General features: G+C 55.0%; 1 protein-coding gene across 2 annotated transcripts in view; it reads left to right on the top strand.

The window, feature by feature from the left end:
- The window catches only part of GRIK3 (glutamate ionotropic receptor kainate type subunit 3), a 222,595-nt gene extending 221,698 nt beyond the window's left edge, over positions 1-897 (top strand). Inside the window, exon 16 of one of the 2 annotated variants that reach the window (XM_042996562.1) lies at positions 683-897. In XM_042996562.1, coding sequence (XP_042852496.1) covers positions 683-877 — 195 coding nt within the window. In that variant the 3' untranslated portion in view covers positions 878-897. The remainder of the gene's footprint in view (positions 1-682) is intronic. The other variant, XM_042996563.1, reaches the window with a different exon arrangement.
- Positions 898-12,941: the final 12,044 nt, after the last annotated feature.

The following is a 12,941-nucleotide window of genomic DNA, read 5'->3' as shown; positions in this document are numbered from 1 at the left end:
ACAGCGCCCCCTGTCTGCCAGACAAGTCACAGGACAGCCTCCGTCTGTTGGGCTCAGAGGAGCCACTGCCCTCAGATACCTGCAGGCAAAGCTGTACCTTTGCCTTCCCTTCTGGGTGCCCATGAGGGACCCAGGCCAGAAGCCACTGCCACCCCGCTGCCTTGCAGGGACCTGCCTCCCAGTTGCGCACCTTGAGAAACATGCTGGACTTTCCCTAGTGGGAACACAGTGATTCTCCCCTCAGTTGGAAGCCCTCCCAGGGGAAAGGTTACCCATACATTCACCGGGTGTTTCTTAAGCTTGACTCTGGGCCAGGCCAGAGCTGGACTCACCCGGATGAGGCTGGTTTGGTTCCTGCCCTCAGAATCTAGTGGAGAAAAATCAGACAGGTCAGCTCCTCAAACTTTAAGGTACGTGCCAATCAGAGCCTCAGTTTGCTCCTCTGTGAAATGGGGATAGGATGATACTACCTGGCCTATCTCCCTTAGTCTCCAAACAAGAATGTAATGCTTTGTAGGCTGCCCCACAAACTGATCATCCTGAGTGGGCAGCGGGTGGGTGGCCTGAAGGTGAGAGAGAGACAGGCAGCCTTGGCACAGCCTGGGGAGGAAAGGGAGGCACTGGCTGGGGTTGCAAGGCCAAGCCTCACCCATGTGCCCCTTGCCCTCCCACCCCACCCCAGCGCTCCTTCTGCAGCACCGTAGCCGATGAGATCCGTTTCTCCCTCACCTGCCAGCGTCGGGTCAAGCACAAGCCGCAGCCTCCCATGATGGTCAAGACAGACGCTGTCATCAACATGCACACATTCAACGATCGCCGGCTTCCGGGCAAGGACAGCATGGCCTGCAGCACACCATTGGCCCCTGTATTCCCCTAAGCACAGGTGGGGTGGGGACCGAAGGCCTGGGGGCAGGGCAGAGGAAAGCAAAGGAGACTGGAAGGCACCTCCCCCGTGCCCACACTGGGCTTGGGGACCAGGGCCGTTGCCTGCCTGCTGGGCCAGGAGCCTTCTGCCCTTACCTACCAGGAGACCAGCAGGCCCCCACTTGCCTCTCATTTCTTCTGTGGGTTTCTAAAGCTGCCAGCCGAGACAGCCAAGGCCAAAGGAAGCACATGCCTCTCAGGCCAAACTCACCTGCCCCTCAATTCTCCTCAACAGTCAGAAGTTTCTACCACGGCCCTGCAGAGGCCAAAGAAAATGAGAAACAGCTCTTATATTGCCACTCTTTCCCCATGAGCCCAGGCCTCCTGGGCCTTGACCGTGAGACCAGAGACAAACCTTGGGTACTTTAAGGGTTGTAGTGTGGCAGCCATTGGGAGCTGAAGATGGGATGGTCACCCCACACGTCTTAAGCAGAAGGAAGACCTTCACCCTCAGAGGCTGCTCACATAGTCCTGGTTTCAGGCAGCCCCCATCTTTGCAAAGTTGAAGGCAGAAAGCCCCATAGAGAAAAAGAGGAGTTTGCGGTATGGGAGAGAGGAGAATGCACAGAGGCCGCCATCTTGAATTCTTATGGACAATGTCCAGTGGCTCCCATTCCTCAAGGAGGTCTCCAGGAGTATAAAGTGGGGGGGAGTGGTCAGAGCAAATTTTCTTTCTGGCCCGAGGATAGAGGCCCCCCTGAATCTCTCACAAAGGATGACCAGAGATTCAGTCAGTATTTGAAGCCAGAAGAACAATGGGTTCCATGGAAATCCCATAGGCCCTTGAGCCATTGGGTCTCATTTTGCTGGTCACTGGGCTGTTTCTAAACCCTAGTGGCATTTGAGAGCTTGGGCGCTTCGCCATCTACTCATCAGCAACTCTCCATTCCTGGCCAATTGACCTTGACCTCCTTCTGTCATCTCGGAAGGAGAAGAGAAGCCTAGGTTGAAGTGAACGTCGTCACCCCTCCTCAAAAGAAGGATCATAGTCCTGCTGCACAGGCTAACTTTGGGGTAGATGGGGAAAGCCAGACGGTCCCTAAAGAACTCTTGGTGTCCTGGGCTTGCCAAACCTAAAGATGCTCCCCAGTAAAAGAAAGTTTTCAGGGACAGAATATCAGAGCTCGTAGAGGCCCCAAGAACGGTGAAAGAAAAGCTGCCTCCTGGATAATTAACCAAAGACCCCACACAGAGACACAGGCCATCTTGGCCCCAGTCTCTTGTCCAGAGCAGCTTGGACTTAGTGGGGTTGGGGGGTACAGCAAAGAAATAGTCGCAGATGGGGTAACAGTCGGGTGGACCAGATGATCTGTGGGTTCCAGCTAGGTAGAATGGATGCTCTAGAAGTCTTACGATTCTAGAAAAGGAATGAGACGTGGAAGGGTTAGGAGCAAAGTGTCCTTAAAGAGAACATGATGGGGCCAGCAGGGCTTCCCATTGCTGAGGGCAGAGGGCAGTCTCTGAGCAGGGGAGGGAGGGCTGGAGGTTCCGGACAGGGACCCAGAAGACACTAGTCACCGCCCTTCCTCCTCTGTCTTTTTTCTGCTCGGGGAGTCTGGTTAGGGAAGAGCTCCATTGAGATCTCGAGGGCCTTCTCAGTCGGGGTTAAGGGTAACCTCCAGTCCCACCCCCCAGGGACTCCCAAAGCAGGAGAGTGCAGTTGACTCGTGATTAATACTGCTCCTCCTCCAAGCTGTGAAGCTGCAGGACCAGACCAGCTGGCTCCCGCAATCCCAGCAGTTCCAACAGGCTGTGCGCTTGGGAGGCGGGAGAAGGGAGCTGGATGTGCGGCATCGCCAACACGTAATGACAGGAAAAGCCATGCTGTCGTGAGCTTCCATGTGTAGGAGTGTGTGTGTGCGTGCATATATGTGTATCTTTGTGTGTGCGTGAGCTTTAGGGGCTGGGGCTGAAGGACAGATTTGGACGTCTAACAGAGTCCAGGGCACGAGATGAACACAATCCCTGGGTTCTGACGTCTGTGTGCACACATGTGTGTGCATTTGGGATGAGGGAGACAGATCTGGACAAGCAGCAGAGCCCCATACACGTAAAAACAGAAGAAGCCATGTCTTAATGGGGTTCTGGTGAGTATACATATGTGTACACGCGTGCACAAGTGGGTATGCTTATGTGTGTGTGTGTGTGTGTGTGTGTGTGTGTGCACGTGCGTGCACATTTATGCGCCAGTGGCAGAGGTTGGAGGACAGGATAGAACCCGGAGCATCACCAAATGTTGAAAAGGAGAAGCCATGTCATCAAGGGGTGCACGTGGGTGTGTGCGTGGGCTCGTGTGTGCAGCAGAGAGCAGGAGGGAGGACAGAAGCAGACAGACGGCCGGCACAGCTCAGTGCATGTATGCAAGAAGCCATGCGGAACTGGAGTTTCTCAGTGTTGGGGGGAACATGCTCGCACACGTGTGTTCACACTCACACGTGTGCTCCCAGCTCGCAGCAGAAGCACAGATGGACAATCAGCAAGGCAAGGAACCAGGGTCTATTTGCACTTCTGTTGTGGGGGAGAGATCGTCGGTCACAAGGATCTGTCGACATCGTGTGCTCTTGCGTATGACGCTCCGTGAACGTGCCGTGTGCTTCTGGGGCCGCGCGCATATGTGGACTGGCGGGGGGAGAAAGAGAAGTGGCATGGGCTGGGAAGAGGCTTCATCGGTGGCGTGAACAGTCATGGGCATCAGAGGCACCATTCCATCAGGAACCCCACCTCCCCCAGAAAGTACTTAAATGATTGGGGTGACAATGCTGCCCGACTCCCCCTCCCACTCAAGCCTTATGTCCGTGTGTGCGGCGAATGTGCAGACTCCGGCTGGTGCCCTCTGTTCGGCGTCGAGGCCAGCCCAGTGTTCAAAGTGCAGTGGAAACCGCTTCTGCCCAAGCGTGAGCTGTCGTCTCTCCCGGGGCAGAAGAGGTGCCGGGCAGCACTTCTGGGGCAGAAGGTTTTCCCGTGGAGGCGGACCAAGAGGAAGTCAAGACTGGGCCCGCCCTGCCAGCAGGTGCACCCCGGGGCTGCAGAAGGTGCCCGTGGGCACGCCCACACACAGTGGCACTGAGGTTGGCCCATGGAAGCGTAAAAGCTGGCTTTGATGGCACGGAAGACGGGACTCGCTCGAGCACCTGCCGGACCGCCCTCGTCTGGCCCCACACGCCTTCCCTTCACAGAAGACTGACCCCCACCTTCCACCCGCGTCTCCCACCCGCCATGCCAGTGCCTCCTCTCAGCCTGCTCAGCCTGGCCAAACTGAGGGGCCACCCCCTCCCCAGCCACCCTGGGGATTTGGGACTATGAGCTCTCCTCCTCTCTCTCTCCCCTTAACCCGTTCCTGGTCTCTCTGCTGTGGACAGTTAAGAAAACCCCGACAGCTTTGTTGCCATCAGACGGCCCTACTCTGCGAGCGTCTCTCCAGGGGAATAAGGCTCTCTTGGCAGGTGAGCTGACTCCGAGTCTCTGGAGGGTTGGAGGGCCTCCCCACCCCCACCTCACGGCCAAGACTGCCTCAACGAGAAGAGCACATCCCGGCTTCCTCCCCAATGCACTTGACAGACAGACTGTGATGGCCCAGAATGGGGGAGGGGTGTGGCAGCATCGGATGAGGTTTCCACGTGGTGAGAAGTCACTCCCCTCCTTACACCGGAGGCGAGCAAGGGACAGACCCAGGCACACGCTCACCGAGAACAGTCAGAGGCTCCCTCCCTGCTTTCTTTTCCAGGGGTTGCTGTGTGGAGTTTTGCAAAGCTGCTGCTTCATGGCTCAGCATGAGGCCGGTCCCTCCCCAAGCCTTTCTCAGCTGTATGCACAAACATCTGGAAGGTGGCCAAACTCTGGCCCATGTCTGGACTGGTCCCGTGTGGATAGCCATCTGGAAGGGCCGAGGGATCTGGACGAACAGCTGTAAGGACCTAACATCTGGGACGGACCAACCCCTTGGACAGATGCAAGAAATGAGCCCAGTTCTGTGGACAGGTCTGGAATAGACGCATCCGGAACAGTCTCCCAGGCTGAGTGGACACATCTGGAAGGGGCCCAGCTGCTTGCCGCCGTAGAAGGGCCCTGCCCTTTGTCCCCATGCCAGTTTGAATCGAGCTCTCATTTTTCAGTCGTGGATTTGCCCTGGAGTTAAGATTTCAGAGCTGAGGCCATATGTGACGTCACAAAACTGTTTTTGGTAGAAGGTTAATGTTCTGTACCATATATATATGAATGTAAAAAGATATATATATATATGCTGTATATATATATATGTATATATATATGCACAGTGTATATATGACCCGTAGCCCATGTGTATACGCACCCCTCCCTGCACGTCTGCACACAGAGTGTACATAACCCAGCCAGTATGGGTGGGGACCAGGTGAGGGATGGGGCGATAGCAGCAAAGTCTGGAATGGAGGCCACCTGGGGCAGGGGCCGCAGAGAGCCCCGCGGGGATGGGGAGCACACATCAGAGCTCCAAACCCTGAAGAAGAGGACCCTGTGGCCGGGAGGTGAGCCTTGCCCGGGCAGCCTCTGCTGGGGGTGGGGGCAGGGCAGGAGAGACCGACAGGCCTTGTGTCAGTCCGAGCGTGTCTACGGCCTGTGCCTGAGGAGTAATGCCCTACCGGGACCTGGCTCCCGGGACCTCCGCCTGTCACAGTGGCCGGGCATGTGTCCGGCTCCACCCGCAATACCCTCAAAGGCTGGAACATTCTAGGCGGCGAAGGCCTCTGCCTCAGATTCTCACCCCCACACAGAGACGCAGTTCACAGCTAGGAAAAAAACGCTTTTCAGAGAGAATGACCCCAGAGGCACTGTCAGCATGCCAGTGCAATGTCCCAGTGCCCTACTTATGGACCCTGTCCCCATCCCCTGCCTTCTAGAACAGAAGACCTCAAACCACCCTGCAGTATGTCTCTGTTTTACAGATCAAAACTCTGGGGCCTCCCGATACGGGGAAGCGGCTGTAGTCATGCCAGCAAGTTTGTCCCACTGCAGACAATGTCCCCAGACCCATTTGACCCAGAGACCAGCTGTTAGGGAGTGACCGAGGAGCCAGAGATGCGAATGGTGCAGTGACACCCGGTGAAAGATGAGAAGCCAGCAAGGCCCTCTGGCCCTAGCACAGCCCACGCCATCTGTCTGCCTCCTCTCCCTGTCTACACCTCCCCCTGCAGGGCGGTCGGCCGGGAGCACCGCCCCCCCCCCCCCCCCCCCCCCCCCCCCACCATACCTGCCGACCTCCGGCCCTGCCCCGCCTGGGTCTTCCTGTTCTACATAATGCCAGCCTTTTTGTTAGTGGTCCTGCCCTTGCCACCGGTCAGAGCACCTCTGGAGTCTGCAAGGGAGAAGGTACTAGAGTGGACTTCCGTGCGGTCAACAGCCCGCCTTTTGCTCGGGTCCCACGCGTCAGGCTGGTGTGCACTAATCTGCCTCTGGGCCCCCCGCCCCGCCAGAGCACATCTGAATCCGGCCCCCTGAGGAGGGGCCTGTCCTGGCTCCAGGGGCCCTCATGCCACTGTGCTCCAAACCCCCACCCCATCTCTGCCTGGGCCGACTTCCTGGCTGGGCCTCCCTTGTCGGGGACTTGGGTTCCCCGCCCCAGGGCTGAGCCCCCAGACAGCGCCATGTGAGACCCCTGGCCTGTCCCACCACCCAGACCAGAGTGCCTGGATGCCCCCCTCTCCCACTCAACATGGTTCCCACACACTGGTCTCTGGGCCATTCAGGGGATGCCCTTTGTGGACATGCAGAATTTCTATGAATATAGTTTTTTGTAAACATTTTGTAACGATTTGGGTTTCATAGTAACTGTGTTACTTGCCAATCATTCTAGGCTGATGTAAATAACTTTCCAAACAAATCCGATTATTTTCCTTTTTAAGACACTGTGATATATTAAAGTGCACAGTTTGCTGTATGAAGTAATATGGTTTTAAATTTTAAATAAAGACATGTTTCTAGAAAACAGGGTCCCCTTGAGGTGTGTTTTCTGTTGCTTTTCTCTCTCTTTCGAACCAGAGGGTACTGGGCAGCTATGTCCTTTTCACCCCCGACTGACTGTGTCCCGGCAGGAGCCCCTAGTGGTGAGCAGGTGGGGGGCTCCAGCCCAGGCCCCTGGTTCCTATTTCAGATACGAAGGGTGTGGTGACTGTCCTTCACGGCGTCTGACCTCTGTCTCCTCGTGGGCACATCTGTCCCGAACTCATCACCATCCACGTAGCTACCTTGGGAGTTACTGTGTCCTTATGTGACCCTGCCTCTTTGGCCACAGCTGGGGATGTTGGGTGGGCCTCTTATCCAAGCCTGACCAGTCAGAGGTCTTGCCTGAGCTTTTTCAAAGTGGAAATAATGCAGCTGTAAGTCAGTTACTCTCAGGAGATGGAAACCGTACATATAACCAGGGCTCAGGACAGGACATGTTAAGCAGGAGGGGATTGAACACAGATGTGTACAAAACCAATGGAAGCGATGAGGGAGTAAGGGCCAGCTGGGCCCCCAGTGGCTCCCAGAGCGACACAGAACAGACCTATCCAGGGAGACTCTGGGACTAGAGCTGCAAGGTCACACCCCGAGCTGTAATCCAGGGCTCAGAAAGCCTGGGTCAGGAAGCTGCTGTCACCCCTGGCCCCATCACGATGCTTCTCGTCACCTGGGAAGCAATAGTGTGGAAAACTCTCACGTTTCCACGACAGAGATAGCCCATAAGGGGGCAGGAAGGTGGCCTCCACCTCTCTTCTGCCTTCCACAGCTCATGCAAATCGACTTGGTAGAGGCTGATTTGCATCCAGAACCCTCCATGCTCTCCATCGCAATCGTAAGTCCTAATATTTATTGAGAACTTCCTACGTGGCAGGTGCTATGCTAAGCTCTTGACATATATTATTATCTCCTTTACTACTTGCCTTAGAACCTGACACAGCTCAGACCCAACCATACATTCAGTCCGAATGTCCACCACCATTGACTCAGTATCTCGGTGTCCCCCTTCTAATTCCCTGGAGAATGACTATTATTAGACTAGCTCTGGTTCGTTGGTCACCTGTGGTCCAATCAACTGTGGCCAGAGGGAGTGAAGGGTCTCATAATATAATCATGGTACCCAGGCTCTTTGCTTTAGGAGGGTTGAGAACACCCAGAATTCCAAAGAAAGCTACGTGGGTTGGGCAGACCTCCTAAAATATCCACCCTCCTATTCCGTCAGCTGACAAAGTGCCAATCCAGGGTCCCAGAAATCCCTATAGAATGGAGAGGAGGCCAGGACCTGGTGGGCTCCTGGTCTAGCCCACAGCCACAACCCAGGAAGAGGTTTTGGGTCTAAGCCAGGTAAGAGGTAGGTAGAGGCCCTGGGTTGAAATATATGTGTCTATCATTGGGAGACAGAGGTAAAGTCCATCGCCTAGGAGTGAATACACTGGGGTTCAGGGTAGACTCCAGGTCCAACAAGGAGTAGGATAACTTGGATAAGAGAGAGGGAAGAGACCGGGTAAGAATGAAGCCCACATTGAGGGTGAAGGAACAGGTAGATTACCCACTTATCCATCCATCCATTCATGTATCTATCTACCTACCCATCCATCCATTCCCCCATCCATCCATCCATCCATCCACGCATCCATCCACACATCTATCCCCATTCCTGTGAACACATTTCTACCCACCTACCGATTCATCAACTACTCCATCCATCTATACATCTACCTGCCCACCACCCTCAATCCTTCCATCCATCCATTCACAGACTTAAATATTTTGTGTGTGAGTCCCAGCTCTACCACCTACGAGCTGTGTAACCTTGAACAAGCAACTTCACATCCTTGAGCCTCAGTTTCCTCATCTAAAATGCATAGTCATGAAAACCACCCCTCATGGAATGGTCGTATAGGCTAAATGAGAAAAAGCATGGTTAGTACTTAGCACAGACATAGTACATAAGCCAACAATAAGTGACAGCAATTTTCACTAAGAAAAAGGAGGAAGGAGAGAAAAGAACTAAGGTCTACTATATGCTGAGCCTCTCAGAGCCCCCGACTCTACCTCTCAGAGCCCATCTCTGCCTGGCTGGCCCTCCTGGGCACTGAGCTCTCTCCATGGCCCTGTCTCAAGGAGACAAGCAAATGATACTAGGCCTTGTCTCTCCCTCCTCACCTCAACCCCGAGAGCAGGAAGTGCTGTTTTTGTCCCTTCAGAGAGGGCTCTCGCCACTCCCTCCCCAAGGAAGGAAGCAGAGCCTGTGTTATGTGATACCTGTACAACTCAACCAATGAGAGCTTTTATGGTGGAGGAAAGTAACAAATGAGCAGAGCCCTCCCCAACCTGCCAAGAGCCCAGACACAGAGGAATCAGAAAGCAAAGATGATCAAATACTCATTGCAAAGATCTGGGTCCCAGTCTAAGACCCAACACATCTGGAAGGACACACGATCCTGCTCCCCCTCCACCATTTCCCAAATTAAGCCAAAGATTCCAAGACGAGGAGGTAACCAGAAGAGGAACCACCAGACAGAAACAGAGTCAGATGTCGGGGGACCCTCAGTTTCTGCCTGAGCGCCCACGTTCAGTTGCCAACCTGCGAGCTCCAGGGAGTGGATCCCAGGGGATCTGCAGGAGTCCAGAGCAGGGATGTGCCCCCCAGAGGTCCTTCTCAGCCCCTCCGTAAGGACACCTTCCTTAGCACCCAGGTGACTCCCACTGGCCAAGTTGCGTGAGCAAAGCACCAGCTGTACCCTGTGAATTCACTCAGACCCCGTTCTCCCCACCCTCTCTGGCCATGCCCTCTCTCACTGAATCAGGACCAGGCCTCTGTCCTCAGCACTTAGAGGGAATGCGGTGGCATGGCAAGAAATCCCCCAATATACTCCTAGCTAAGTGGGACTATACAAGAATGTTCCCTCTGAGCCAGGGGAACAACCCACTTCTTCATTATTATGTTCTTCATCACCATCATCATCATCATCATCGTGATTATTGTGTTGGTGGTTGTTATGTCTGCTTCTCATGCAGTCCCTGAAGAGCCTTGGTGGCCTGGAGATGATGGGTCCAGATGGTCCCGAAGCAGATCCCGGGCCAAAAGCAGATCCTTTGGCCTCTATGCCTCGGAGAGTCCCATCCCAGAAAACTATATCCTGATGTTAAGGGCTCACCTTCCTTTGACCTTGGTTGTCTTGCCCCATTTGGAGCGCAGGGATCTGAGACCCGTCGAGCTGGCTGCTACCAATCCCCACCACCCTCTAGGTCACAGACCCGCTCTCTCTCCTGCCGTCTCCTGTGGCACAGGCCTCCTGTCACTCATGGCAGGACCCAGGGACTCAGAATCAGAGGCAAGCCTCAGTCCCCTCTGCCTCCTTGGTTTAAGCGGGCAGCCTTGGACTGCTCATGCCCTTGGTTCCCAGTCCTGTGCCTCGTGTTGCTCATGGGACAAAGAAAGGAAAGGCTTCCCATGAAAGCACTCGCCAGGTGTCAGGCAACGGGCTTACTGTTTGTGGGGGTCCTTCTCTGCCTTTCAGTCACCTCCCCTTCTCCACTTCCGTCCCCTCCGGGTCCCTCTGGAGTGAGCGAGGAGCAGGAGGAGGTCAGAGCCCGGGCACTCCTTGAGCTGCAGGTTACCATTCCGAGAATCAGGCGGCAGGGACACACGGCTCCCCCGGGGGCCTTGATGGCACTTCCTTGGGAAACAGAAGCCGAGTGTTTAAGAAGCATCTGTCATTATGGAAACAAAGTTGCCAGGCCATTTTTTCTTTTACTATTTTTACTGCGGTTTCATTATCTTATGCAAATGAGGCCGCCGATGAAGCCTTTCTGCAGGGTGGCCCATGCTGGGACCAGCTCCACCGAGGGGATTTATTGCCTGCCTCGGCCTCCAGACTAGAACTGGGACGAGGAGGTCCCGTGGAGATGACTTTCAGAGCATCCGATCTGCCCCGGAATGCTCGGTGCCCGCCAAAGCAGCCCCCACGTCCTGCCTCTATCCCCGGGCTTCCCCGCTCCCTTATTTCCGAAGACCCAAGTAAGTGTCAGCTCAGCCTGGCTCCGGGTGTCTGTCCCCAGTTCCTCAACATCTGGAAGCCCTTGAATAGTGAGTTGTAAGCGCCCAGCAGGATGTAAGGGGAAAAGAGGAAGGCAACTGGGGTTTCGCCCTGCCACGGACCTCTGGGAGCAGCATGGAACATGCCTCCCAGTTTCCCATTCAAGGGGGAGAGAGCAGGAGTGTGTATATGCCAGCCTTTGGTCCAGGCTAGTCCCCTGGGGTGTCAATCCCAGGTGCTTCCGGCACGCCACAGTCAGCAAGATGGGCTCTGCGGCAGCATGAAGCCTCCTGGAAAGCAATGCAAGAGACAGGGGTAGGAAACCGGGCCATTTCTGGGGAAGTGGTAAAGGCAGGAGACACATGCGAGGCACCGACTGCATGTCCTGTGACCCTCTTGTAGAGACGAGCAGCCTAAGGCTCAGAAAGGCCACGTAACTTGCCCAAGCTCCGGTGACTCAGTGGCAGCGCAGAGTTCACTCAGGGCTGTTCGCCTCGCCAGCTCAAGGAGCCCCCGGGGCCTCGCCACCTGCTGGCGCCCTGCCCTGGCCTCCCCCGTGCTCCTTGAGGCGGCTTTGGCCTCACCGAGAGCCCCGCAGTCCCTGTCCGCTCCAGCCTGTCTTCCAGGTCACTTCTCCCAGTGTGAAGTGTGTCGGGGGAGTACCCACTCTCCTCACGACTCTGTGGGCTCCCAGATTTCCCTCCAAGAGAGCGCCCCCCTCTGCCCAGCCCCTCTGGCCCGAAACCTTTACTTGTAATCAGCTTCTCCCTCATCCAGCCTCAGGTGACTGAGGACTCGGGTAGGGCATCCTCTAGGGCAGAGACAGGTCCCAGCATTTAGTAAGAGCCTCCCGCCCTATGTGGGCACCTTCCCCCTTGGGGAGGTCTGACTTGGCCCCACATCTCCGAAGGTCTGGGCAGTGGTGAGACCGAAAAAAAAAATGCAGAAATGTGGAAAACCAGAAGTTTCTCACCCCCGCTCACCTGTGGGTGACGATGACATCGGGGCAGTTGCCATAACCCAAGTGTCACTGGCTCTGTGCCCTCTCGTAACACCCTGCCTGCAGCTCCCTGCGAAGTCCAGGGGACGGGCCGGCTCTGTCCTCCGAATCCCTCTCTGATCAGATGACCAAAAGCTTGAGAGCTCTTAGTGCTGGTATCTTTCTTTGCTAGGAGAAGATGTCATTAATTACAAATAAAAATGAATCAATAAGAAGAAGAAGAAGAAGACATTCCAGCCAGCTGAGCGACAACTCTAGACCCAGCACTGTGCTAGCACTCTCCAGACCCCATGCCCATTTTACAGATGTGGAAACGGAGGCCAAGAAAAGTAGAACAACTCACCCTCAGCCACCCAGAAAGCATCGGCACGAGGCCTCCGGGGCGGGACCTCTGCTGCACAGATTCGCTAAGTAGGTACGTGAATCAACGAATGAGTGAATCAGAAAATAGTCAAGAACCCGTGCTGTTTACAGACACTGGGGAACTTCTACACTTGTAGGGGAAAAAAAAAAAAATCCAAACTTGATTGGGCCAAAAATGAGAATTACTAATTATAGTCGCTCACAGGAACGACCTACCATTTATGCCTAATTGCGGTGCAGTCCAATAACAATTATGCACATCAATAAATGTGTCAGATTAACTTGGTTGTAAGTTTTATTTGATGGCAGCACTGAAGCCCTGTTGGTGGCTCCTCAGACTTGAGAGGCCGCGGCCACCCCGCCTGGGCCCGTTGGTCCCTTCTGGAAGGGAGGAGGACGTTGGTGCTGGAAGGGAAGGGAGAGACGGGAGGGGAAAGGAATGTCTCTCTCCTGTGCCGCAGTGTGTCTGCCCTGGCAAGCTCCGGGAAAGCAGTCTGGCAGGGGATCTTCGCAGGACGTGCAACGTCACGAGCCTCCCCTCCTCTCCTCAGTGCCAAAGGCAGCGTCCTAATTAGAACATCCATAACCCTCAGCATCTGCTCCAAGAGAATTCAGCTGCTCTAAGATGGAGAAGTCCA

The sequence above is a fragment of the Panthera tigris genome, chromosome C1 (genome assembly GCF_018350195.1).
Source record: "Panthera tigris isolate Pti1 chromosome C1, P.tigris_Pti1_mat1.1, whole genome shotgun sequence".
In the NCBI taxonomy this organism is placed as follows: domain Eukaryota; kingdom Metazoa; phylum Chordata; class Mammalia; order Carnivora; family Felidae; genus Panthera; species Panthera tigris.
This window is presented reverse-complemented; position numbering and strand designations above follow the sequence as displayed.